Source organism: Schistocerca gregaria, chromosome 2 (genome assembly GCF_023897955.1).
Source record: "Schistocerca gregaria isolate iqSchGreg1 chromosome 2, iqSchGreg1.2, whole genome shotgun sequence".
Lineage (NCBI taxonomy): Eukaryota > Metazoa > Arthropoda > Insecta > Orthoptera > Acrididae > Schistocerca > Schistocerca gregaria.
In genome coordinates, this window is record NC_064921.1 from 658492589 (window position 1) to 658519900 (window position 27312).

General features: G+C 44.4%; 1 protein-coding gene across 2 annotated transcripts in view; it reads right to left on the minus strand.

Annotated features, from left to right (window-relative positions):
- Positions 1-229: 229 nt before the first annotated feature.
- Positions 230-27312, minus strand: part of LOC126334703 (uncharacterized) — a 49587-nt gene continuing 22504 nt past the window's right edge. For both annotated transcript variants that reach the window (XM_049997209.1, XM_049997208.1), the window contains exons 3-6: positions 24533-24605; positions 22887-23138; positions 10853-11257; positions 230-594 (exon numbers count right to left, since the gene is read on the minus strand). In XM_049997209.1, coding sequence (XP_049853166.1) covers positions 437-594; positions 10853-11257; positions 22887-23138; positions 24533-24605 — 888 coding nt within the window. In that variant the 3' untranslated portion in view covers positions 230-436. The remainder of the gene's footprint in view (positions 595-10852; positions 11258-22886; positions 23139-24532; positions 24606-27312) is intronic.

Here is a 27312-nt window from a genome sequence, read left to right on the forward strand (position 1 = left end):
CACAAATTTATTTCGTTTAATGACAGCAAATTTCATCAATTTTTTTCTGTTGTTTACTAACAGATTTTTGTATCAAGGTATATAATTTTTTCTGCATTGTGTAGCTTTTGAAAAAGTAAACTAGAGTACTTCAAATCGTTAAAAGGTAAGGATAAATCATTGAGAGGGATGTCTCTTCTGTGATAACATCTTCATATTAAAGAAATTATCAGAAAAAAATATATGTTCGTATTGTGAACATCTGTTTATTACAGCTTCGTACAGTAACATTACTGGTAATTGAAAGTGTTGGAATGAACTTTCTCTGTGAATAGAAGCTTAATATCTCCCTCCTCAGTCATGGAGTACAAAACTAGTGTTTCCTGATAGTTTAAAGTACGTAGAACAACGCATCTTCAGGACACAATAGCAGAAGCAACAGCGGCAGAGCCGTGGGTCAAAAGTGTATCTCGCAGAAGAAGGGCAGCGGCAGCTCGCAGTCGCAGACCTTGAGGACGCCCCTGGTCTCCATGCAGACGCACCGCCGAGTATCCCGCGACCGCTGCGGGTGGCCTGGCAGCCAGTTCTTGAAGTCCAGCAGTTCCAAGGGCTCACCTGTAGGACACAGGACAGAACAAAATAACGACAGAACAAAATACTGACAGTAAAGCGAAGAAAGCTCAAACGTGTCCGCTATGAGACCGTCTTGATCGCGTTAAGGGAATGAGTGGACCAAAAAAAAAATCGATTTCGAGAAACATGTTACAAACTGCGAAAAAGAGGCTACCGCATTAGGGAGGCAAAACAGCGTTCGATTAGTCTATGTAAAGAGCGTTCAGAAACAAAGAAACCAGGCAAAGGTTGTGAAATGGAAACCGAGGAAGGGCTCGTACTGTGACTGCATACGGAACAAGAAGGAGGTGTGGTTCCTGTAAGAGCGGTGAGTCCCCAAACTCGCCCGTGGTCGGACACGGACGCACACCCTCGAGACGACAAAGTGAGCCCTCACAAACGTCGAACGTCCACTGTACTCAGTCGAGCTGTAAACAGTGGAATGGTGGCTTCAGAAGAAGAGCAAAGGGCTGCAGCGCGTCTCCTGACATCCAAAGGAGAGCAGGAAACAGACATCCCTCGAAGAATGGCACAAGTAAATGAAGAGCACCGCTTATCCGCTGTAACTGCCAAGGCGTGGCACAACCGATTCAAGGAAAGACGGATGTCTTTAGCCGACGACGCATGATCTGGATCGATACATAACATTACTGGTACCATTGTCCAGCCGGTGGATGCCTTTATTATCAAACACCGGTTAGTTACGGTGGCGACTGTTGCTCCAGAGTTCGGGTTGAGCATCGGAACAGCAACAAACAGACAGTGCTCTCTGTGCACGTGTGCCATTTTAGATTAATTTCCTTTCTCCACACTCCTTCCGCTATAAGATAACGCATAAATCCCCTTGAGCTTCTTTCGAAGTCTCCTCTGTTTCCAGCGCCACTGAGTACGGTGCATTGCACACGCCCGCTCTGTCGTAACATGGATGTGCGCCTATGTCCTTCTAACAGCAAATATGAGTTCTCGGCGCTCATGTAGGGACTCCAGCTTCTTTCTTAGACGATCAATTAAGCGATTTTAACTTTACAGCTCGTGGTCCGCCTTTTTTTTAAAGCACCTTACACGCCGGTATGGAAACAAACACTGTGGACGCTCTATCGCCAGTAACGAAGGGCAATGATGAGATAAAACTTTCTTCGAAGAAAGACACCAATATATTATAATTTCTGACTAGAGCTCCTTAACATTAACAGACGCAGTTCCTCAGGAAAAAACGCTGTGCCACATACGTACAACAAAACATACCTTCTGGAAAGAAAATGGCCTACTGTATGAAGTACGACGTTCGTCGATCACACGAAATTTTGAAAATTGCCCTAATGTCAGCTGGAAGTATATGACCTTTGTAAATGTTTGTATAATAGTGTGTCACGTTAACGATAGCTTAAAATGTACAAAATATTCACATTACTGGTTTCGGCAAACAGCTACCGTCTTGAGATGTTCCACTGTTATTTACAATCCGTCTTGATTTTCAAAAAAATGTTCATTCACATGACAGGGTTCGGTTCCTCTAGAACCATCTTCAGACCTGCAATTTCAGTTACAAGAGTAACCCGTCCATACACAGCAACCTCCACAAGCTGCGTCACCTCACGAAGCATGTCACGTGACGCAGCATGTGAAGGCTGCTGTGTGTGGACGGGTTACTCCTGTTACCGAAACAGCAAATCTGAACATGCCTCCAGAGGAACCGAAACCGGTCATGTGAATAAACATTTTTTGCAATCAAGTCGGATTATAAATAATACTGGAAAAACCAGTGATTGCAGTTATCCCATTAGACATTATGTCTGTTATTCAAGTTCTTGAAATGTGACACAAATGCACTACAGGCCTTCGAAGAGATACATAAAAAAACTGTTAGGCACTTAGAACAGCATACATCATATCGTCTCATGGTATACTTTTTGCTAACGTAATAAATAATTATACAAACGCGATGAGATCTTCGAAGACTGTAAGACGATAACGTGCCAGCCTGGTGGCGGATCTGTAATCTTGTGAGTATGCTCCACTCACTTAGTGATAGAATGCTTGATAGTTACTTGTATTATTGTAGTTATTGTCGTGTTGAGACCGTGCAACATCTCAAATACGCTAAAAACTTAAACATCAGCAATGCACAGCAGTACCTGTCCAGAGCTGCTGAGAAGTGTCAACAACGGGTTGGAGTGGAGCTCGGTAATTCCCAAAAATCCGCTGCTGGAAGTTGAAACCTCATGATTCAGTCCTAAATATCATCGGTGGCATTACCATAACTTACAGGTTCAAATATAGAACCTTCTTCAAAGTTTAGAGACAAATGATATTAGAGTAATGTCACATTGATCTGTTCTATTTTCACGAATTTTAAAACACCAAGCAATGCAGAATTACTGCATTCAGACGTTCCAAAGTTGGATGTGCTTGATACTAACTTATTGCTCGAGTCAAGCGATAAGAGTTTATTCATAATTCTAATCCAAGTATCATAGTGAAGGCTGGATGATGTAAAATTTTAATCGTTTTTTTTAATTACGTGATAAGGTAAGACTGATGAACAAGTTGTCAAATTCTCTAATGTGCTTTGTGTCATAAACGCAACCTATGACCACTGTAACGAACCATATAGCGGAAAGTGAATGTTACAAATGGATGTATACTGACCTCAGATCAATAATGATGAAAAACACAAATATCGCCTTAAAGAGCAACACATAATCCACGCTGAGTTCCATGTCTTGGTCCAGAAACCAAGGTAGCAAATATATTTGATTAACAGCGTATGGAGTCTTCAGTAACGGTACACGCACTACTAATTTAGTCGAAATGCCAGATATGTATCTCCTGCGGTCGTCAGTCCCCTAGACTGAGAACTACTTAAGCATAACTAAGGGCATCACACACATCCATGCCCGAGGCAGGATTCGAACCTGCGACCGTAGCAGAAGCGCGGCTCCGGACTTAAGCGCTTGGAACCGCTCGGCCACAGCGGCCGGCTGAAAAATATTACCATGACGTCGTCACTATGTTTTTATCCTGTTCTTAAAACAAGCTGAAATTTGGAAATTTTTGGTAAGGTCTTATGGGGCCAGACTGCTGAGTTCATCGGTCCCTAAGCTTACACACAATCTAACTTACAGTAACTTACGCTAACATACACACCCCTGCCCGAGGGAGGACTCGAACCTCCTACTGCGGGAGCCACGCGAATCGTGACAAGGGGCTGTGCAATCGAGTTCCTAACAGCAAAAAAGGGGCTTCCAATTGATAAACATGGAAGAATGGAAGCTGTACACGGTGATAATTGTATCGACAACATGATGAACTGGTTGGGGAAAATCGTAGGTTAACAGAGACACAGCAATCAGTTAATGCCGGCCGCGGTGGTCTCGAGGTTCTAGGTGCGCAGTCAGGAAACGTGCGACTGCTACGGTCGCAGGTTCGAATCCTGCCTCGGGCATGGATGTGTGTGATGTCCTTAGGTTAGTTAGGTTTAAGTAGTTCTAAGTTCTAGGGGACTGATGACCACAGCAGTTGAGTCCCATAGTGCTCAGAGCCATTTGAACCATTTTTGTCTATCAGTTAATGTGGGGAGAGCGTTTGCAGTTCGTCATTGCAGAACGTCGGTACAGACAACCGTGTGCACAGTGGGTGTATAGAATTCTCTTTCTAGAACGAGAGAGGGGATGCCGGACGTCTGTCAACAATTTTATTTGAGTTTTAAACGTGAGGATGACGTGTCCCTTAAGAACCCTGTAACAGATGATGAAAACTACGTTCACCATTTCGACCACGGAAACAAGAGAGTAATAGCGAAGTTCCGACACAAAGGATCACAGACACAAAAAAAAAGGTCAAGACCATCTTATCAGCAGGTAAAGTCATGGTCGCAGTCTCCTCAGATGTTCAAGATGTGGTGCACTTGGAATTCATGCGCACAGACACCATCATAATAATAGAAGATAGTGCGAGATCCACAGAAAACTGAAGCATGAATTCGAAGAGTTCGTCTAGACACGACGCTACCTCTCGTTCACGATGACAACGCCAGACCAGACCGGAGCGCAGCGACACCTACAGCAATCTGACGCCTTGGGTTTACTGTCATCGATCGTCCTACATACAGTCCCGACTTGACCCCATCCGGTCTTCATCTGGTTGCATAACTTACAGAAGACCAGCGAGAACTTCACCTTGATAGTGATGAAGTGGTGCAAGCACAGGCGAGATGGGGCAGTGGCTCCGTCAACAAGGATAAACATTCTACAGTGACGGTGTCAACAAACTGGTCCCCCGTTGGGAGATATATATTCCTCAGCAGGGTGGTTATGTTGAGAAATAAAAATGTAGGCATAAATAATGAAGATGGGGAGCGCTAATACTTTAGACAAAATTTGCTGTAAATTATCTATTGCTTGTTGATTAAGTAAATTCGCGACAAGCTCGTTTGGGCATAAGTGTGAGGAGTAGCGCCGTATAACGATCCTGCCTTGGACGCGGTTAAGTGGGAGATGTGTCTCAGAGCTGATGGAGACGCGAGACTGGACGCGCACATAGTTTATGTATCAGTCGATACAGGACAATACTGGATAGGAGGACTGTGATTTTAGTTTCGATTGTGCCCAATAGAGTGCACTAAAGTAATAGAATGTCTTTCATAAACTGTTCTAGTATGTTCATAAAGTGTTATTATGTCATTTTGTGTATGTAAAATGTTGTAAATGTTTTTTAGCAATATGAATGATGCTTGAGTGTGGTTTAATGGTTTAAGGTTAATATGAAGAAAATTGCTTAACGAGTTATGTAGTAGGATTTAGTGTGGAAACATTTCGAAGAAGTATGGATATGGACAAAGGGGATTTTTGTAGAACAGATTTGTAAAGTAAGTTTATGGTAAAGGAAAAAATAGTAAATAACTTTATACATATACAAAACTTCAGCATATTAGATAATTACGTCGGTAAAAAGTGCAGTCGGGAGGTTTATTGTTCTGCGATTGGTTATTGATGAAAAGCGCGGACGGATGAGGGATAAAGTTGTTTTGCTATTGGCTGATGAGTAAACTGACCAATGGTAAAGCATTATTCTTCGCTCCCCTTTCTCTGGTGGTAGAGAAGACGGAGTATTCTACGGAGGGGACGAAGCCTAGCCATGAAACAGATCGGACGTGTGTAGTTGTAGTTCCGATAGAAATGAGAAGTTGCCGGATCCAGCAGTGTTTCATACACCAAAAGTGTTGTAAACTGACGGCATAATAATTCCGATGGGTGCGTAGAAATTTCGGAAGTTTTAAGTGAATTTTGTGACGAGAAAAGACATGTATTCCGCGTGGCATATTGAGCAGCTCGGTGGCTAAAAACTGTGACTGCATTTGGTACCGAAAGTCTTAATATTTGGAGAGCATTCTCAATCAAAAACGATCAGTATTTGTAGCAATTACGTTTTCGGGAAGTGCAACACCATAAACTTGCTAACGCGAGTGAAAGGGATTGTGAGTGACAGTGTTGAGACTAGTACGGGCTTGGCACTGATACTTGTTCACCTACGTTTCAGAATATATTAATTGAGGACAAAATTTCCAACCTTTCATTTGTGTGAAAACTTTCTCCCGAAACGTAGATTAGTGACTTAAAGTGCAGCCTGGTTCACGGCGAAGTACAGTACGATTGATTCGGTTTTCCTACTGATGATCAGCGGAGACAATGTTCACAGGTAGGTGCAGGTCCGTCGTAAAGGGACGGAAAGAACTGCGCCGCCGCAAGTGCCAATATCAAATGTTCCTGTTGATATTACATTTATATATCATTTTATTCTGCCTCTATGTGATAATACTATGACATTTTATGTCAGACTTACGTATAGATGGAATGACGTGAAAGAATCATTTGGGAACATAATTTCCTGTAGGCACCATATTGGTAACGTATTTACTCTGTATAGAAGAATGATAGTGAAATTACGCATTCGTTCCAACGTTAACGCAGTACACCCACGAGATTTTATCTTATACTGCACTTCCGTCTAAATCGAGTGTCATCCATAAATTGTCTTAGACTGGAAGTTTTTTATTTACCTTGTTGTTATTATGGGTCACTTTCTGTAGAAATTTCGTTTTATTTTTTGATAGTTGTAAAATAATGGATCATTTTAGCGATGCTTTTGTTTACAGGTAAATTATATCTTAAGTATTCAGAGATATTTTTGCCGGAGATATTGTGCTTTATGTAGATATGCCATCTTAATGTTGTCTATCGTTTTTTATTTATTTTATAGTCTTCATCACTTTTCTTTTTCTATTATGTGAGTAAAGTGTTCCGGATAATATGTATGTGTGGAGTCCGTCTGTTTGTTTAGGATGTCTTTCCGATAACTATTGGAGTGTGCACTGATTTTCAGTTCTTCCGAAATGTTTGTGGTTTGGTCTTTTGATGTCCTATGCGGAATTTTCGAATTGTTTTCAGCTGTGTTCGTTCTAAGGTTTTTATTTTTTAAGTGTAGATAGAAACTTGATTAGTTGTTTTGGCGAACTCTCGTGTGTTCTTTAAACTTGATACTAAAACTTTGTCCTGTGTGTCCGATGTAAAACTGTTGCAGTCGTCGCAGAAAATTTTGTGTAAAACTGGGTTAGAAAAGAACTGGACGTCGATTTTCCTGGTCTCGGCTTTGTTTGTAAGCTAAAAAATACGAAAATACGACTAGCATTTCCACTACCAATATGTTACAAAAACGGTAGCAGGAAAAAGTGACGTCCCTGTCCTTTCTAATCTAGGTGTATATAAAATTTACTGGGATGACTGGAACAGTTTTTAGATCGGACAAAGAGCGCGAAGTTTTAGTCTCAGATTTAAAGAAAGGTCCAGTTGTTATCTACACTTAAAAAACAAATATCAGAGACCGAACACAATCAAAAACGCTTTGACAACTCTACATTGTATATCAACAGGTGAGACCAAGAACATTTTGGAAGAACCAGAAATTTATGCGCACACAAATACATATCCGAATAACATCCTAAAGGAACAGACGAACCTCAGACATAAAAATTATCTGGAAAACTTTACTGACACAATAGAAAGAGAAATGGGAGGAACATAACATCATAAACAAAAAACAATAGACGACGTTTATATAATGCATAATATTTGTGGCAAAAATTTTCTGACTACGTAAGATATATTTAATTGTAAACATGAAGCATCAATGGAACGATCTGTCACCTTACGACCATCCAGAAGCAACAGGAAAACTCTATAGCAACAAAATACATGATCTGTCGTAGCAACATAGGTCACAAAAAACTTTTGCTGAAAGATGATTAAGGTAAGTCACCCAATCTCGACGCATGTATAAAATGTCAGAGTACTATTACACAGACATTGAATAAAGTGATGTATAGACCTAATGTCAATAGGAACAGTTGATAATAGAACATATGCAAAAAATTGTCTGTCCTGAACTTAAGCAATCAAACAGAAATAAGCAATTTGCAGCTAAGTTTGTCAAAAGCATATACAAGATGCCATACCCTGCTCATACGGAAGCCGCGGATGAAGCAGAGAAGAAATTGTTTAATGAAGTATGTTTTACATATAAAGCTGTAAGAGTTTTCACATGTAAAACTGGAGCCATTATTTATCACCACTCCCTCGTAGTCCCCTACAAATACACACTGAAGAGCCAATGAAACTGGTACACCTGTCTAACGTAGTGCACGGTCCCCGCGAGCACGCAGAAGTGCCTCGAAACAACGTTGCAGGGACTCGACTAATGTCTGAGGTAGTGCTAGGGGGAACTGACATCATGAATAGTGCAGGGCTGTCCATAATTTGTGAGAGTGCGAGGAGGTGGAGATATATTCTGAACAGCACGTTGCAAGGCATCTTCTATATGCTCGATAATGTTCATGGTTGGGGAGTTTGGTGGCCAGCGGAAGTGTTGAAACTCGAAAGAGTGTTCCTGGAGCCCTCTGAGGTAGCAATTCTGGACTTGTGGAGTGTCGCATCGTCCTGCTGGAATTGCTTAAATACGTTGGAATGTACAATGGACATGGATGGATGCAAGTGATCAGAGAGGATGGTTATAAGGGGTTCCATATCACTCCAAATGCACACACCTCACACCATTATAGAGTATCTACCAGTCTGAATAGTGCCCTGCTGACATGCAGGGTCCATGGATCCATCACGATGTCTCCATACCAGTACACGACACAGTTTGAAACGATACTCGTCCGACCAGGCTACATATTTCGAGTCGTCAACGTCCAATGTCAGTGTTGATGTGCGCAAGCGACGCGTAAAGTTCTGTGTCGAGCAGTCATCAAGGGCACACGAGTGGACCTTTGGCTCCGAAAGCTTGATCTTTTGTTGAATTGTTTGCACGCTGACATTTCTTGATGGCCCTGCATTGAAATGGGCAGGAATTTGCAGGGTTGCCCTTCCGTCAGGTTGAACAATTCTCTTCAGTCGTCGTTAGGCCCGTTCTTGCAGGATCTCTTTTCGGCCGCAGCGACGTCGGAGATTTGATGTGTTACCTGATTTGTGATATTCACGGTGCAATATTGAAGTGGTCGTCCGGGAAAATTTTCACTTCATCGGTACCATGCAGATGCTGTGTTCCACCGCTCGTGGACCGACTATATCACTATGTTAAAAGTCAGTTAAATCTTGATAACCTGCCATTGTAGCAGCAGTAACCGATCTAACAACTGCACCAGATACTGTCTTATGTAGGCGTTGCCTACTGCAGGAGCGTATTTTGTCTGTCTGCATATCTCTGTATTTGAATACGCATGCCTATAACAGTTTCCTTGTCGCTTCTGTTTTAAAGATTACGCTCAAACCTCCCTGCCTAGGGACGCCAGATGAAAGCTGATGTCGTCAAGACCTGAATGAAAATTGCGCAACGGATAACTGGGGACGAAAGTTTGAGAGCACTATCTAGAGAGCATGCCCTATTCTGTACGATACTAGGCAAGGGGCTGGAGGGCTCTCACGCTGCTGTGTGGGTCCCTGCATTCTATATCTTTTATTTTAAATGAATTCCTTTAACTTGACTCGTTTGTGATTTCTAGGGTGTGCTAAAGATTGATGACAATTAATTATTTATTTATTTTAAACATTATCACTCGACTTTACAGCGATTGCAGCAATTGATCCAGATTACAGATATTACAATTTTAGAACTTATAGCTCTGTTTTATTATAACCTAATATGCAGGCACATTTCTACGGTCAAGAAGGACTTGAGTTGGCCAAATGTATACCACCAAAGTCTCCCAATATTTTACATGGGACATCCACTATGTGCGGAGGATAACCGGCAAATTGGAGACCAGATACATTAACACAGAGGTCAAATTTCTGAAATTAAACTAGAACATTGATTTCCTCACACAATCCGATGCTGGAAATGAAAGAATTAGTGCAAACATTCAAATACCTCTCCACCAAATGTGAACATCGAGACATACGCACTGAGGGCATGTCTGCTCACTTAACCGTCTTCTGTAACACTCCCAGAATATCGCGGGCACCCAGAGGTCTTCATGGGCCCCGGTGGAAGGGGTGGTCGAACCACTTGGCCGTGAGCAACCTCTCCGCCCCAAATCTTGTGACGCTGGAACGTCTTTGACTTTTACCTGCCTGTGCTGTCTTTCTGATCCCCTACCGAGGAGTAAGATCGGCACTACTATACTACAGAACTACTTCCCAACCAAGATTTGGCCACGCTTTATGGAAAGGTGTGAGGAAGATTAGGAAAGTTCATGTGCAGATTCACATTCATGTACAAGAAATGCATAATACACCACACATATAAATATGCATTTACCGATGAGGTAAAAATCGTAGAGGGACACCAAGAGATGAATACACTAAACAGATTCAGAAGTATGTAGGTTGCAGTAGATACTGGGAGATGAAGAAGCTTGCACAGGATTGAGTAGCATGGAGAGCTGCATCAAACCAGTCTCAGGACTGAAGACCACAATAACAACAACATGAAGACTGACACATTTCTTTCCACCCGTCCACATGTGTTCTGTTGAGCACGCGGCCGCGTCGTGCAATAAAAATTGGCGGCGGAGGCGCTTCCTTTTGTAATTCCCGGTGCGAACGAGCAGCGGAACCTGCTGCTTATGGAGCGGAATCTACTGTACCGTTTCAAGTTATTCAGTGCAGAGGATTGTTGTAGGTACACGGTCTCTTTGGACACGATGCATCATTTTACAATCCAAGAGGGTTTTAACGCTGGCACAGAACAAATGGAAACTCACCGGCGTCAGTGAGGAATCCGCTTCCGGCTTCGGCGTGTATGCCGACGAAGACGTCGCCGGTGACGTTGTGCTCGTGCAGGGCGGCCAGCAGCTCCTCCGCCAGGGAGTCTGTGCGCGGCACGGCGAGCAGGGCGGCCTCGCCGCGGCAGGCGGCGGCGGCGGCGTCGCGGCTGTCGGACTGCGGGTGCAGGCGCAGCGCGCTGCCGTCGCCGGCCAGCCAGTAGCCGCGGGGCAGCGCGGCGCCCGCCGGCTGCTCGCAGACGAAGGTGAGCGGCCGCGAGCACGGCCACACCGACAGCCCGACGCCGCGGCCGCCGCGCGGGCCGCTCAGCGTGCAGCAGTCCTCCAGCGGCACCACGCCCTCCTCCTCCCACTCGTGGAACGCCAGCTTCTTCACGTCGTCGCCTGCCGACACGCACTCGTCACCAAACAGCACCGCGACTGCGGCACTACACTCTTACCGCGACATGCTGAGTCCCTACAACTAAATTTATAAGACACGGTGTGCACTTCGAGCCTTATTTCATTTACAGTATCCCTGCAGCAGAAGACACGGCTAGCTATGACGACGTACTACCTAACAAAAACAATATCATCTTCAATGACGACCAAAAAGTTACAAGTGGCTACCTGTTTTCTCTTATACGAATGACATGTACACTACTGGCCATTAAAATTGCTACACCAAGAAACGGGTATTCATTGGACAAATATATTATACTAGAAGTAACGTGTGATTACATTTTCACGCAATTTGGGTTTCTAGATGCTGATAAATCAGTACCCAGAACAACCACCTCTGGCCGCAATAACGGACTTGATACGCCTGGGAATTGAGTCGAACAGAGCTTGGATGGCGTGTACAGGTACAACTGCCCATGCAGCTTCAACACGATACCACAGTTCATCAAGAGTAGTGACTGGCTTATTATGACGAGTCAGTTGCACGGCCACCATTGACCAGACGTTTTCAGTTGGTGAGAGATCTGTAGAATGTGCTGGCCAGGGCAGCAGTCGAACATTTTCTGTATCCAGAAGGGCCCATACAGGACCTGCATCATGCGGTCGTGCATTATGCTGCTGAAATGTGGGGTTTCGCACGGATCGAATGAAGGGTAGAGCCACGGGTCGTAAAACATGTGAAATGTAACGTCCACTGTTCAAAGCGCTGTCAATGCGAACAAGAGGTGGCCGAGACGTGTAACCAATGGCACCCCATACCATCACGCCGGGTGATATGCCAGCATGGCAATGACGAATACACGTTTCCAATGTGATTTCACCGCGATGTCACCAAACATGGATGCGACCATCATATTGCTGTAAACAGAACCTTGATTCATCCGAAAAAATGACGTTTTGCCATTCGTGCACCCAGGTTCGTCGTTGAGTACCCCATCGTAGGCGCTCCTGTCTGTGATGCAACGTCAGAGGTAACCGTAGCTGTAGTCTCCGAGCTGATAGTGCATGCTGCTGCTAGCGTCGTCGAACTGTTCGTGCAGATGGTTGTTGTCGCGATCTGTTGACTCAGGGATCGAGACGTGGCTGCACGATCTGTTACAGCCATGCGTATAAGATGCCAGTCATCCTGGCTGCTAGTGATACGAGACCGTTGGCATCCCGCACGGCGTTCCGTATCACTCTCCTGAACCCACCGATTTCATATTCTGCTAACAGTCATTGGTTCTTGACCAACGCGAGCAGCAATGCCACGATAAGATAAACCGTAATCGCGATAGGCTACAATCCAACCTTTATCAAGGTCGGAAACGTGATCGTATGCATTTCTCCTCCTTACACAAGGCATCACAACAACGTTTCACCAGGCAAAGCCGATCAACTGCTGTTTCTGTATGAGAAATCGGTTGGAAACTTTCTTCATGTCACCACGTTGTAGGTGTCGCCATCGGCGCCAACCTTGTGTGAATGCTCTGAAAAGCTAATCATTTGCATATCACCGCATCTACTTCCTGTCGGCTAAATTTGGCGGCTGTAGGACGTCGCCTTGTGGTGTAACAGTTTTAATGGCTAGTAGTGTAACATACATTTTTCGCTCGTTGAAATAAACAGCAAACAGTTGCATCAAACAAATTTTATTCCTTTACCTGTTTTAGGCAGCTAGTACCCTTTTTCAGAAGTTTATAAATATCGACTTATTTGGAGCTTCAATATGTGAGACGTGTGCACAATGTTGTTCATTATTATGCTGGACACACGGTACTTTTTATGCTCAAAAATAAGCTGTTCTTATCTCTGAAGAAGGGAGGTAGCGCCGTAAACACGTAAATAAATAAAATTTTCTTTTTGCTGCTAGTTGCTGATTATTTCAACAAATAGAAATACTGTTGCTGATGATGGATCAAATCCTATATCTTCCCCGCGCATCTTTGATCGCTTCCATGAGTACTGTGTACGCCAGGGCAAGAGGTTTCCTCCATCCATGAGGTAGTTGGCTGGTCTTTCCCTAATCCTTCTGAATGGTTGGTCAGAGCGGTAATATTTTAAGGGCGGGTAATTTCTCCGCGACTGCAGCACCGTACACAAGGAATATAAGCAGGAACAAGAAATGGCCAATCCCAATGCCTTCTTTCTGCCCCTGAAGGCTGTAAGGGATAAATATTAAATAAGTTCGTATAGAGTTTCGGGAGCTCCCAGATTCGAGAGGTCTGCCGATAGCCCTAGTGGGACCTCTCGAGCGACAATGGTGTTCTCATAGCGTATTTCAGAAGTCGGGAGAAGGAGGGTCCTGACCAGCCTCTTCCTACACTATGAGAGATTTCATAAGTGCGTTTCCGTGCGCGGATGAGGATTTCGGGCAATTTTTCCGGTGTTCTTGGTGGGTGTGAATTTTAATTGAACATGCAGGTAGTCGGAACGCAAACTCTTATATCAGATCTCGTTTCCAGTAGCCAGCTGGAGGTAGTGTTTCTGAAAACGAGGTTGACTTGACGAGGTTTGGTAGAAGCCAATAAATTACATCTGCTTCCGTGATAATTTGAGAGAGCTCTTTTGTGTGTCTCTTTCCCTATTCACCTAGAACGGTATTCGTGTGCCGCTGTACGTACTGTCAGCGGTAGTTACCAGTAGGCGTTAGGGGTAGGTTTACAAAATTATTAGCTCTGAAGATATTCTACGAATAAAACTGACAAGATCACTTAATAAATATCTCTATTTATAACGTTCTTTCAGCTACTGCCACCATCAAATCAAAAAATAGAACTTGTAAAGCAATTTTCGGTGTCAGTATTAGTAAATCGTATGCGTAATTGGAATATCCCGATGGCAGATGGTGGGAAATTCAAAAGTTAAAGATGGCGGTGATGGGTAATACAAAAAATTACAGGAAATTTAAAAAGAATCCAAGATAGTGGGACAGCCTAGTTGTGCTGCTGAGAAAATTAGAAAAACACCAACTACAGTGAAGTGTTAAAATGAGGCCTCAAAATGGCCAGATTTGCACTAAAAAGTTACGTAATCTCAACTTGAAAGGCAAAGATATGCATTAGTTCGGCGAAGCTCAGAGATATTCGTATACGTAATGTATAATCCTAATACTAAAGTGATAAGTAAAAAAGTTTGCTTTCCAGAATGAGATTTACACTCTGCAGCGGAGTGTGCGCTGATATGAAACTTCCTGGCAGATTAAAACTGTGTGCCCGACCGAGACTCGAACTCGGGACCTTTGCCTTTCGCGGGCAAGTGCTCTACCAACTGAGCTACCGAAGCACGACTCACGTCCGGTACTCACAGCTTTACTTCTGCCAGTATCCGTCTCCTACCTTCCAAACTTTACAGAAGCTCTTCTGCGAACCTTGCAGAACTAGCACTCCTGAAAGAAAGGATACTGTGGAGACATGGCTTAGCCACAGCCTGGGGGATGTTTCCAGAATGAGATTTACACTCTGCAGCGGAGTGTGCGCTGATATGAAACTTCCTGGCAGATTAAAACTGTGTGCCCGACCGAGACTCGAACTCGGGACCTTTGCCTTTCGCGGGCAAGTGCTCTACCAACTGAGCTACCGAAGCACGACTCACGTCCGGTACTCACAGCTTTACTTCTGCCAGTATCCGTCTCCTACCTTCCAAACTTTACAGAAGCTCTTCTGCGAACCTTGCACTCGCACTTGCCCGCGAAAGGCAAAGGTCCCGAGTTCGAGTCTCGGTCGGGCACACAGTTTTAATCTGCCAGGAAGTTTCATATCAGCGCACACTCCGCTGCAGAGTGTAAATCTCATTCTGGAAACATCCCCCAGGCTGTGGCTAAGCCATGTCTCCACAGTATCCTTTCTTTCAGGAGTGCTAGTTCTGCAAGGTTCGCAGAAGAGCTTCTGTAAAGTTTGGAAGGTAGGAGACGGATACTGGCAGAAGTAAAGCTGTGAGTACCGGACGTGAGTCGTGCTTCGGTAGCTCAGTTGGTAGAGCACTTGCCCGCGAAAGGCAAAGGTCCCGAGTTCGAGTCTCGGTCGGGCACACAGTTTTAATCTGCCAGGAAGTTTCATATCAGCGCACACTCCGCTGCAGAGTGTAAATCTCATTCTGGAAACATCCCCCAGGCTGTGGCTAAGCCATGTCTCCACAGTATCCTTTCTTTCAGGAGTGCTAGTTCTGCAAGGTTCGCAGAAGAGCTTCTGTAAAGTTTGGAAGGTAGGAGACGGATACTGGCAGAAGTAAAGCTGTGAGTACCGGACGTGAGTCGTGCTTCGGTAGCTCACTTGGTAGAGCACTTGCCCGCGAATGGCAAAGGTCCCGAGTTCGAGTCTTGGTCGGGCACACAGTTTTAATCTGCCAGGAAGTTTCATATCAGCGCACACTCCGCTGCAGAGTGTAAATCTCATTCTGGAAACATCCCCCAGGCTGTGGCTAAGCCATGTCTCCACAGTATCCTTTCTTTCAGGAGTGCTAGTTCTGCAAGGTTCGCAGAAGAGCTTCTGTAAAGTTTGGAAGGTAGGAGACGGATACTGGCAGAAGTAAAGCTGTGAGTACCGGACGTGAGTCGTGCTTCGGTAGCTCAGTTGGTAGAGCACTTGCCCGCGAAAGGCAAAGGTCCCGAGTTCGAGTCTCGGTCGGGCACACAGTTTTAATCTGCCAGGAAGTTTCATATCAGCGCACACTCCGCTGCAGAGTGTAAATCTCATTCTGGAAACATCCCCCAGGCTGTGGCTAAGCCATGTCTCCACAGTATCCTTTCTTTCAGGAGTGCTAGTTCTGCAAGGTTCGCAGAAGAGCTTCTGTAAAGTTTGGAAGGTAGGAGACGGATACTGGCAGAAGTAAAGCTGTGAGTACCGGACGTGAGTCGTGCTTCGGTAGCTCAGTTGGTAGAGCACTTGCCCGCGAAAGGCAAAGGTCCCGAGTTCGAGTCTCGGTCGGGCACACAGTTTTAATCTGCCAGGAAGTTTCATATCAGCGCACACTCCGCTGCAGAGTGTAAATCTCATTCTGGAAACATCCCCCAGGCTGTGGCTAAGCCATGTCTCCACAGTATCCTTTCTTTCAGGAGTGCTAGTTCTGCAAGGTTCGCAGAAGAGCTTCTGTAAAGTTTGGAAGGTAGGAGACGGATACTGGCAGAAGTAAAGCTGTGAGTACCGGACGTGAGTCGTGCTTCGGTAGCTCAGTTGGTAGAGCACTTGCCCGCGAAAGGCAAAGGTCCCGAGTTCGAGTCTCGGTCGGGCACACAGTTTTAATCTGCCAGGAAGTTTCATATCAGCGCACACTCCGCTGCAGAGTGTAAATCTCATTCTGGAAACATCCCCCAGGCTGTGGCTAAGCCATGTCTCCACAGTATCCTTTCTTTCAGGAGTGCTAGTTCTGCAAGGTTCGCAGAAGAGCTTCTGTAAAGTTTGGAAGGTAGGAGACGGATACTGGCAGAAGTAAAGCTGTGAGTACCGGACGTGAGTCGTGCTTCGGTAGCTCAGTTGGTAGAGCACTTGCCCGCGAAAGGCAAAGGTCCCGAGTTCGAGTCTCGGTCGGGCACACAGTTTTAATCTGCCAGGAAGTTTCATATCAGTGCACACTCCGCTGCAGAGTGTAAATCTCATTCTGGAAACATCCCCCAGGCTGTGGCTAAGCCATGTCTCCACAGTATCCTTTCTTTCAGGAGTGCTAGTTCTGCAAGGTTCGCAGAAGAGCTTCTGTAAAGTTTGGAAGGTAGGAGACGGATACTGGCAGAAGTAAAGCTGTGAGTACCGGACGTGAGTCGTGCTTCGGTAGCTCACTTGGTAGAGCACTTGCCCGCGAATGGCAAAGGTCCCGAGTTCGAGTCTTGGTCGGGCACACAGTTTTAATCTGCCAGGAAGTTTCATATCAGCGCACACTCCGCTGCAGAGTGTAAATCTCATTCTGGAAACATCCCCCAGGCTGTGGCTAAGCCATGTCTCCACAGTATCCTTTCTTTCAGGAGTGCTAGTTCTGCAAGGTTCGCAGAAGAGCTTCTGTAAAGTTTGGAAGGTAGGAGACGGATACTGGCAGAAGTAAAGCTGTGAGTACCGGACGTGAGTCGTGCTTCGGTAGCTCAGTTGGTAGAGCACTTGCCCGCGAAAGGCAAAGGTCCCGAGTTCGAGTCTCGGTCGGGCACACAGTTTTAATCTGCCAGGAAGTTTCATATCAGCGCACACTCCGCTGCAGAGTGTAAATCTCATTCTGGAAACATCCCCCAGGCTGTGGCTAAGCCATGTCTCCACAGTATCCTTTCTTTCAGGAGTGCTAGTTCTGCAAGGTTCGCAGAAGAGCTTCTGTAAAGTTTGGAAGGTAGGAGACGGATACTGGCAGAAGTAAAGCTGTGAGTACCGGACGTGAGTCGTGCTTCGGTAGCTCAGTTGGTAGAGCACTTGCCCGCGAAAGGCAAAGGTCCCGAGTTCGAGTCTCGGTCGGGCACACAGTTTTAATCTGCCAGGAAGTTTCATATCAGCGCACACTCCGCTGCAGAGTGTAAATCTCATTCTGGAAACATCCCCCAGGCTGTGGCTAAGCCATGTCTCCACAGTATCCTTTCTTTCAGGAGTGCTAGTTCTGCAAGGTTCGCAGAAGAGCTTCTGTAAAGTTTGGAAGGTAGGAGACGGATACTGGCAGAAGTAAAGCTGTGAGTACCGGACGTGAGTCGTGCTTCGGTAGCTCAGTTGGTAGAGCACTTGCCCGCGAAAGGCAAAGGTCCCGAGTTCGAGTCTCGGTCGGGCACACAGTTTTAATCTGCCAGGAAGTTTCATATCAGCGCACACTCCGCTGCAGAGTGTAAATCTCATTCTGGAAACATCCCCCAGGCTGTGGCTAAGCCATGTCTCCACAGTATCCTTTCTTTCAGGAGTGCTAGTTCTGCAAGGTTCGCAGAAGAGCTTCTGTAAAGTTTGGAAGGTAGGAGACGGATACTGGCAGAAGTAAAGCTGTGAGTACCGGACGTGAGTCGTGCTTCGGTAGCTCAGTTGGTAGAGCACTTGCCCGCGAAAGGCAAAGGTCCCGAGTTCGAGTCTCGGTCGGGCACACAGTTTTAATCTGCCAGGAAGTTTCATATCAGTGCACACTCCGCTGCAGAGTGTAAATCTCATTCTGGAAACATCCCCCAGGCTGTGGCTAAGCCATGTCTCCACAGTATCCTTTCTTTCAGGAGTGCTAGTTCTGCAAGGTTCGCAGAAGAGCTTCTGTAAAGTTTGGAAGGTAGGAGACGGATACTGGCAGAAGTAAAGCTGTGAGTACCGGACGTGAGTCGTGCTTCGGTAGCTCAGTTGGTAGAGCACTTGCCCGCGAAAGGCAAAGGTCCCGAGTTCGAGTCTCGGTCGGGCACACAGTTTTAATCTGCCAGGAAGTTTCAAAGTTTGCTTTATTTCCGCAATATTTATGTAAAACTGGGTACACACACTTACCTACAGTGCAACATTAAAACGATGCCTTGAAACTGCTCCGAGTTGCATTACTGCACTTAAAAGTCAAAGATAAATAAACAGCATGATATTGAAATACTATGCAGTAATAGCACCATGTTGAAAGAACTACATTGTTTACGTAAAACGGTACATATGCAAGGTGACACTACACAAGTAACTCAGTGCTTATGTCAAGTATTATGAGGTTATTTTCCACACACAGACACACACGCACACACACACACACACACACACACACACACACACACACGTTCCTTATTGCAATATGCAAGTGTAATTACAGAACTCTATGAAAATTGGAGGTTTGCAGAAAAATACAATACTGAGCTATTTTGGGTTTATTAAATTTATGTAATTTATTTATTTCCCGAATCTACGTGCAGAATGGCTGCCTTCTGTTTCTCTGTGATTGGCTGGAGACAGTAACGAGTCTTACATGACCGACTAACACAATAGGTATAGATCTGCCACAATGCATTTTTTCCTAATTTACCACCAGTTTATAAATTTCTCACCGCCAATATATTTGATTATTCAATTTCCGCCATTTTTGTAAATTTCTCATCATTTGACACCTTGGATGTTGAAAAATTTTCCATCATCCGCCATCTTTATGAGCTCTTAGCACGGCTGGCAGACCTCCATCTGGCTGTGGGCAGCCCAAGATTTCGGAATTTTTTCTTTTAAAGTTTGGGAAAACACTCTTTTTGGTATCAAATACTAATTGCGATTCTTCCACAAAGCAAATCCTTTTACAAATTCATTGCAGTATAACTAAGCGCAAATCACGATTAGTCACATGAGATTTCACAACTGAGTGAGTTAGTACAATAATTGAAGAAATCGTCAGTGTCAGATCCAGAATATTACTTAAATCCCAGCTTGTGCCCTCAGTATCCACTATTCCCACCTGTATCGCGATCAGTACGACTGCCAAGGATTTTCTGTTTAGAGTGTCTTATTCATGCTTTCAGGTCTAATGATCTCGTTTTTCACTCGCTATATGGAGTCCAGGAACAGTTTAGTGCGGGCGTTCCAAACCAAACAGATCCGAAAGAGTACATCCAAACATATGAAAGAAACTGCATTAAGCCATACTTCTTGATGATTTTTTTGTTTCGCCACAACTAGTTTCTGTCCTGAGCCAATGGTCAGACTATAGCGAGGATATGTTGTACAAATTGCTCACTATTTATTGTTACGAGGAAAGTAAACTAGTTACGGAAAATATAGCATTTTTCAGAAAGTGTGGCTTATTGTAGTTTTTCTTCCTTCAGTGATATTTATGGAAACAAGCATGGTCTTCTCATCCATTGTGGATGCCGTTAATCTCTCCCGCAAATAAATGGATAGGCGAAACACTGTCGACTCACGTACGTGGTGTATTAGGAATACATCGTTCCAAGTCCCCAATTAAGAAATATGCCTGTCTCAAATGCTTCGTAGTTGTGGAGGGAAGTGTTCAAAATAATGAAATATCACATCAAAATAGTATTTGACTGACAGTATAGAAATGCTAGTTAACTACACAAACGTATTATTGGAAAAAAACACGTTTTTACAGGATAAAATCATGTTCTCAACAAAGAATTCGGGTCCAATGTGAATGGTCTTTGGTAATCCACCTACTCGGAATTTACTATGCATATGTGGTCAGCGTGTTGCAGAAAATGAAACACACTACTGCCCATTAAAATTGCTACAGAAAGAAAAAATGCGGATGAAAAAGGGGTATTCATTGGACAAATATATTATACTAGAACTGACATGTGATGACATTTTGACGCAATTTGGTTGCATAGATCCTGATAAATCAGTACCCAGAACAACCACCTCTGGCCCTAATAACGGCCCTGATAGTCCTAGGCATTGAGTGAAACAGAGCTTGGATGGCGTGTACAGGTACAGCTGCCCTTGCAGCTTCAACACGATACCACAGTTCATCAAGAGTAGTGACTGGCGTTTTGTGACGAGCCAGTTGCTCGGCCACCATTGACCAGACGTTTTCATTTGGTGAGAGATTCAGAGAATGTGCTGGCCAGGGCAGCAGTCATGCATTTCCTGCATCCAGAAAGGCCCGTACAGGATCTGCAACATGCGGTCGTGCATTATCCTGCTGTTTTTTTTTTTTTTTTTTTTTTTTTTTTTTTTTTTTTTTTTGCAGGGATCGTAACACATCTGAAATGTAGCGTCCAAGAGCCGTCAGTGCTAACAAGAGGTGACCCAGACGTGTAAGCAATGGCATCCCATACTATCACGCAGGGTCATACTCCAGTATGGCTATGACGAATACACGTTTCCAACGTGCGTTCAGCGCAATGTGGCCAAACACGGATGCGACCATCATGATGCTGTAAGCAAAGCCAGGATTCATCGGAAAAACAACGTTTTGCCATTCGTGCACCCAGGTTCGTCGTTGTGTACTCCATTGCAGATGTTCCTGTCTGTGATGCAGCGTCAAGGGTAACTGCAGACATGGTCTCTGAGCTGATAATCCATGCTGCTGCAAACGTCGTCGAACTGCTCGTGCAGATGGTTGTTGTCTTGCAAACGTCCCCATTAGTTGACTAAGGGATCGAGATGTGGCTGCACGATCCGTTACAGCGAAGCGAATAAGATGCCTGTCATCTCTACTGCTAGTGATTAGAGGCCGTTGGCATCGAGAACGGGGTCCCGTATTACCCTACTGAACCCATCGATTCCATATTCTGCTAACAGTCATTGGATCTCGACCAACGCGAGCAGCAATGTCGCGATACGATAAACTGAAATCGTGATAGGCTACAATCCGACCTTTATCAAAGACGAAAACGCATTTCTCCTCCTTACATGAGGCATCACAACAACGTTTCACCAGGCAACGCCGGTCAACTGCTGTTTGTGTATGAGAAACCTGTTGGAAACTTTCTTCACGTCAGCACGTTGCAGGTGTCGCCACCGGCGCCAACTTTGTGTGAATGCTCTGAAAAGCTAATCATTTGCATATCAAAGCATGTTGTTCCTGTCGGTTAAATTTCGTGTCTGTAGCAGTTCATTTTCGTGGTGTAGCAATTGTAATGGCCAGTAGTGTACTTCTAGCAAATGTGTCGAAGCATTCGATAATATAAAAAATGTAACAGTAAAGTGGTACTATAAATTTTAGTTGGGACTCTGAAACAGATCGTGTGTAACTTATATATAATGCAGCTGTAAGACGGGAGCGCGTATATCAGCATCCTCTACACCTCCCGCCGCCTTGAACCCCCTCACCCCTTGGTTGCTCCTCTCCTCTCCCATCCCCGCCCCCTACCACTTCTTCACTGTTGTATCCCCCCTACCCTCCATATCTACACCTTACATCTCCTTTCATCAACTCCCCCTCCCAAATGATGCCCTCTCTCCCTCCATTTATCCCTCCTATCAACTCTGATACTCACTCCGCCTCCTTTCCTCTGTTCTTTTCCTGGGCTCCCTCTCCCCCCTTCCATCCTCTTTTTTCCCCCATCTCTCTGCCCCCTTCTCTCCCCCGAGTCCTTTTCCATTTCCCTCCCCTGCCTCTTCTTATTCCCTCTCGCGTCTGCCCTGCCCCTCTCCCCCCTTGAGAGTCCTCTCCCTCCTTGGTTTCCCCCTTTCGTTTCTCCTCTCCTCCCTCCTTGTTTTTCCCCCTCCTCCAGGTTCACCCCCCCCCCCCCCCCCCCAATCTGCCATTGGCTCGGGAGTGTCATATTTGTGCCACCATTTTCGTGCAGTGTTTTACAGTGTGTGTTTTTCCAGTGAGTATTCCGTGGTGTGTCTTTAGGGATGTGTTTCGAGCAGCAATCGTACTGTCGCTGGGTGTGATTTTTTATCTCTTACGAACAGAAACCAAACTGTCGCCATGTTTTTTAATTGTGTTTCTACTATGTTACTTGTCTGATTACTGTGTATTTTATGGACATTGTCAACCCCTTTTGCTTTCTGTTTTAACTTTCCGCATTTTTACTCCGTTTTACACTTTTAGTCATCATTTTATCGCCTGTTTTTCCTTGTTTCTTTCTTCTTCCTTTGCTTAAAAAAAAGGTCTGTAGGCTGTAGAGCAGCGTACTAAGCTGTTGCCAGCCCTCCCCCTTCGGGGAGAATTGAAAATCAATAAAGAAAAAAAAAACGACGGGAGCGCGCGCGCTTGGTTAGGAGGTGCGACTTACCCAGCAGGGTGGTGAACTTGGACATGAACGGCGCGTGCCGGCGGATGCCGACCCAGGCGTGGTGCAGGCGGTGCGCGGCCAGCAGGTCTGCGATGGCCCGGGCCTCGGTCGGCGTCTCCGGCACGGCGAGGTGGGCGCCGTCGCGCAGGCAGCGGTTCTCCGCGTCGATGAAGCCGCGCTGCGTGCGGTAGACGCGGTACAGGCCTACGCCCGCCACCAGCTGGTAGCCCGGCAGCAGGCGGCGGGCCGCCACTGTGCACACACGTCACGCTGCATGCAGCACAGGTGGGAACACAGGGGTCCAAGTGGACGAGGACACCGCTCACACTGCAGCCACTTGAGCGGCAGTTCGTGCTGGATCTTTGATTTATTAATTACCAAACGTACCTGTTGCGCTTTGCAACGACACGGATTAATTTAAAATTTTGACACAACGTAGCATTATAATACGCCCGTGGTTTTAAATAGAGGGTGATTATAATTACAGGTAAACTTTCAAACCGCTGTAGAAAGAACACCACTGGCATCAGTCAAAACAGACTGACGACAGCGATATCCTTCCGTAAATATCTTTTTTTTTTTTAAATGAGAGGACTACAGTAAATTCAAGCCATGCGACAATATTCGATGTGTGACATATGCTCCGTAAATGTGAGCTAAGGGACGGTCTATTACCGCAGTGCATTGAGTGCATAAATAATTATATCAGAGTCAGTCGCGTTCTTCGTATTGGTTATTATTAAATAGTTTTTAATGTTGGGAATCTATAGTGCAATAGCTTTCATTTTACGAATCAGTGCACAGTTCAGATATTGGTAAATAGTAATTTCGTTGTGGATTCATTTTAAAAGCACAGTTCCATGCTAGAAATGTTAGATTCAGTTTTTATACCGGAATTGGTCGGTGTTCTACATAAACCAATTTGAACTATACAGGGTGCAGGTGTGTAAATGTAGTTAGTTTTATCTGTGGTACCATAATATGGACAACAAACGGTATATTCGTTGTTTGTTCTCTGCATCGAAGAGTCTTCCCACAAATACGTCACAAACATTATGACCTGCTGATTTCTGCATGGCTGTAACTGCACCGGTATGTGGTCTTTGTCTGTAGGTGCACGTTCCACGACCATGCATCCACACTTCAACACTTCAAATGGTGTCCAGGGGAAAATAAGGATTATCGGCTTGCTCTTGGTACACATACTTGAAGGTATTAACAAACCAAAAATATACGGCTTGTAATAGTTATAATTATTGGTCTACAATTGACGGAAATCATCAGCAAAATATCTGTACTTACATAAGATATACCCCGTATTATTCGAACTTTAAGTAACGCTGTTTGTTGTTACCTGCATCACCATAGACAAACTTTCTTAATAGTTGCTTTGGCGTTGTGTGACATTTATTAATGGAAACATTTTGCCCATGGAGAATGAATGAAAAATGTAAGGCATGGAAAGGCTTTGCATTGTTTGTGTTACGATCTAGTGAAGTCCTCCGAATTTCTCCATTCTGATTTTACATAAAAACATATTTTACTATTATCCGGCATTTACAGCAAACTCATTTCACCGTTACCGAAATATAATCATTCAACAAATATGTGTGTCTGTAGCGACTTTTAACTAAAAGTTGACGAACCTTGTTCACATGTTGTCTTCTTCTGCACGTCGGGAAACAGCGGATGTTGTAAGTTAGAGCGATGTTCGGGCTCCTGAAACATGGAAGTGTTTTCTTAGAATGGACTTATCACCGTCAAACAAAACGTGCATGTTTATCCTGTTATTAACGTAATTTTTTCTGGGATTTTTCTAATTCGCAATTGGCTATTGGCACTAGTAATTTGTTGTTGAAAATACTTTTCTAAGAACATGAAGTAACTCATAGTAATGTTTGTGTTAATTGCGTTGCTCAGGAGGAAGGGACTAAATTGTTCTAATGTAGGGTAATTGCAGAACTGTATTTTTTTAGTTCACCTTCTAGGATTTCAATCGAAGGATGTTTACATCCTATATGTAACACAAAAAAGGCATTATAATGAATATATAACCGCAGACTCAAGCAGTAGCGTTACAGTTTTAAGAGTTCATATTTAATTTTAAACGTGATGATTTTAAAAGCACTATTACGTTTACTAGACAACATTCTTAAATATTATGAATGAATTACAGATTAAAGAGAAAAAGATAATTATATTACGGTACTTTAACCTCACCTTTTTATTACTGCTGTGGTAACAGTACCATCTTTGGACGTTCTAGCTTGCATTACTGGTGGATGTCACATATTGATAGTATGTTAGAGAAGTAAACTAGTTTGCCGTAAAATGTTCGGATGTCGATTGAGTCTCTTTTGAACGTATTTTAAGTTTAAGACCATTGTGGATTACTGAGCTTCTATCAAACCATAAAGTTATTAGCAGTGCCTTACTTTCGAAAGTTTGGAGTATGTTAATGTGTGTAGGTGCAGCATATCACCTACGGTGACTGCTCTATGGCACTTAAAAAAACCAAATTCTTAGGCTCCTCTCTTGTTTCTTCCATTCCATGCAAAAATGAACGTGTAAAATATGAGGTAGACTGGGTGCGGGAAAATTGTGCCGGGGCCTTCAAAATTGAAAATTCCAGGAAAAGACTGACGACAACTAAAATATTTCTTCTTCACGATAAATTCATTAAGTACCTGACGGATCACAAAGGTCAGATGAAGTGATGGGTCAGTGATGCAACTAACCTAAGACCGCCAGACGGTAAGCACAGCGAACAAAGGCGGTACTTTTGACGACGGTACCCGGAACGTGCTACTTACGTGTCACTTCCGAGAGACGGTAGCAGTCTTATTAAGTACAATGCCTTCATCCTCACTTCATTTGTAGGATATATTTTATTTACTCGCATATTATTCACATGATTAACTTAAACAAAACTTCCATCTGTCAAAACCGAGCGAGGTGGCGCAGTGGTTAGCACACTGGACTCGCATTCGGGAGGACGACGGTTCAATCCCGTCTCCGGCCATCCTGATTTAGGTTTTCCGTGATTTCCCTAAATCGTTTCAGGCAAATGCCAGGATGGTTCCTTTGAAAGGGCACGGCCGATTTCCTTCCCAATCCTTCCCTAAACCGAGCTTGCGCTTCGTCTCTAATGACCTCGTTGTCGACGGGACGTTAAACACTAACAACCACCACCACCATCTGTCAAGGGTGAATGGTTTCTGTTTACAGTTAAGTAAAATGTGAATTAACTGTGCATAATAAATTGCGTGAAGTGGGAAAAATCCAAAATTCCCACTCCGGAACTGAGTAACTACATATCAAAATGAGAAGCTTTGTTTCAACGACAGAGATAACTGCTAAGGTATGCTGGAATATCATTGAAGGTTCATAAGCGTAAAGAAAGAGATTTCTTCTCAGAACTTCGAGCAGAGGGCTCCTACCAATGTTTGAAGTTTCATCACTATTGAAGAAGATTTGGCCAGTCTGTGGACGAGCAGTGTCAGCCATGAAGAGGCAAGAGCGAAGCAAATATGAAATCCAGTTATGGAGTAGGGTTCTGTACTTACAATATCAGTCTTCACATAAACGTATTTGAAAACGCATGGAAATAAAAACGGGGTTTTCAGTACTACGTCAAAGTTCAGTTTCAGACGAGCCATCATCAAATCAAGTACCCTTTAAAGAAGCGTATCTTTTGACTGAAAGCTTCTTCCTAAAAGACGTCATGTATTTATAACGGGCGATCAACAAGTTTATATTCGAAGGCCGTACAGTCCAGAATCGGTATGCAAATCATGCAAAATCAACGAGAACTTTTAGACAGTCGTTCCATCGACGCGCGAGGTTGAACATACCTGTTCTGAAACATACCGTGTCCACAGGCGTGAGAAAGTAGGTAACTGCCTGCTGTTTCCCCACGCAACTATCACGCCTTTGGTCCCTTAAAAAACGACGTCGAAGGCCGACCATTCGAGGCCCTTTTTTAAGGGACCAAAGGCGTGATAGTTGCGTGGGGAGAGACTGGAACTACAGGGTATTGTTTCCCACTTGAAATGACTTAACTTCTGCGTACGGCATTAGCGAAATGGGACGTGCGTCATCATGAAGCCCCATAAACATTCTTCATTCACTGATGGACGTCTACCGCTCTTTATCCTGCGGCTGCCAAGGAAAGAATATCAGCCCGTTGGTCCTATTTGAGCGTATCTGGTAATAAAAGTCGCAATAGCTAATTTTTTCTCGCATTTGCCTCACTAACGTCGAAAAGGAAATACTGTCACACTAACCTCTTCAGTACATGTGAATGCTTATATACCCGCATCGGAGTCGCGCTACATTGCATGTACGTTGCAGCAACGGCTTCAACATTTTTGATCGTCCCTTATAACTAGCACGCGTCAGATACACTAAATCTTTCTCAGAGGCG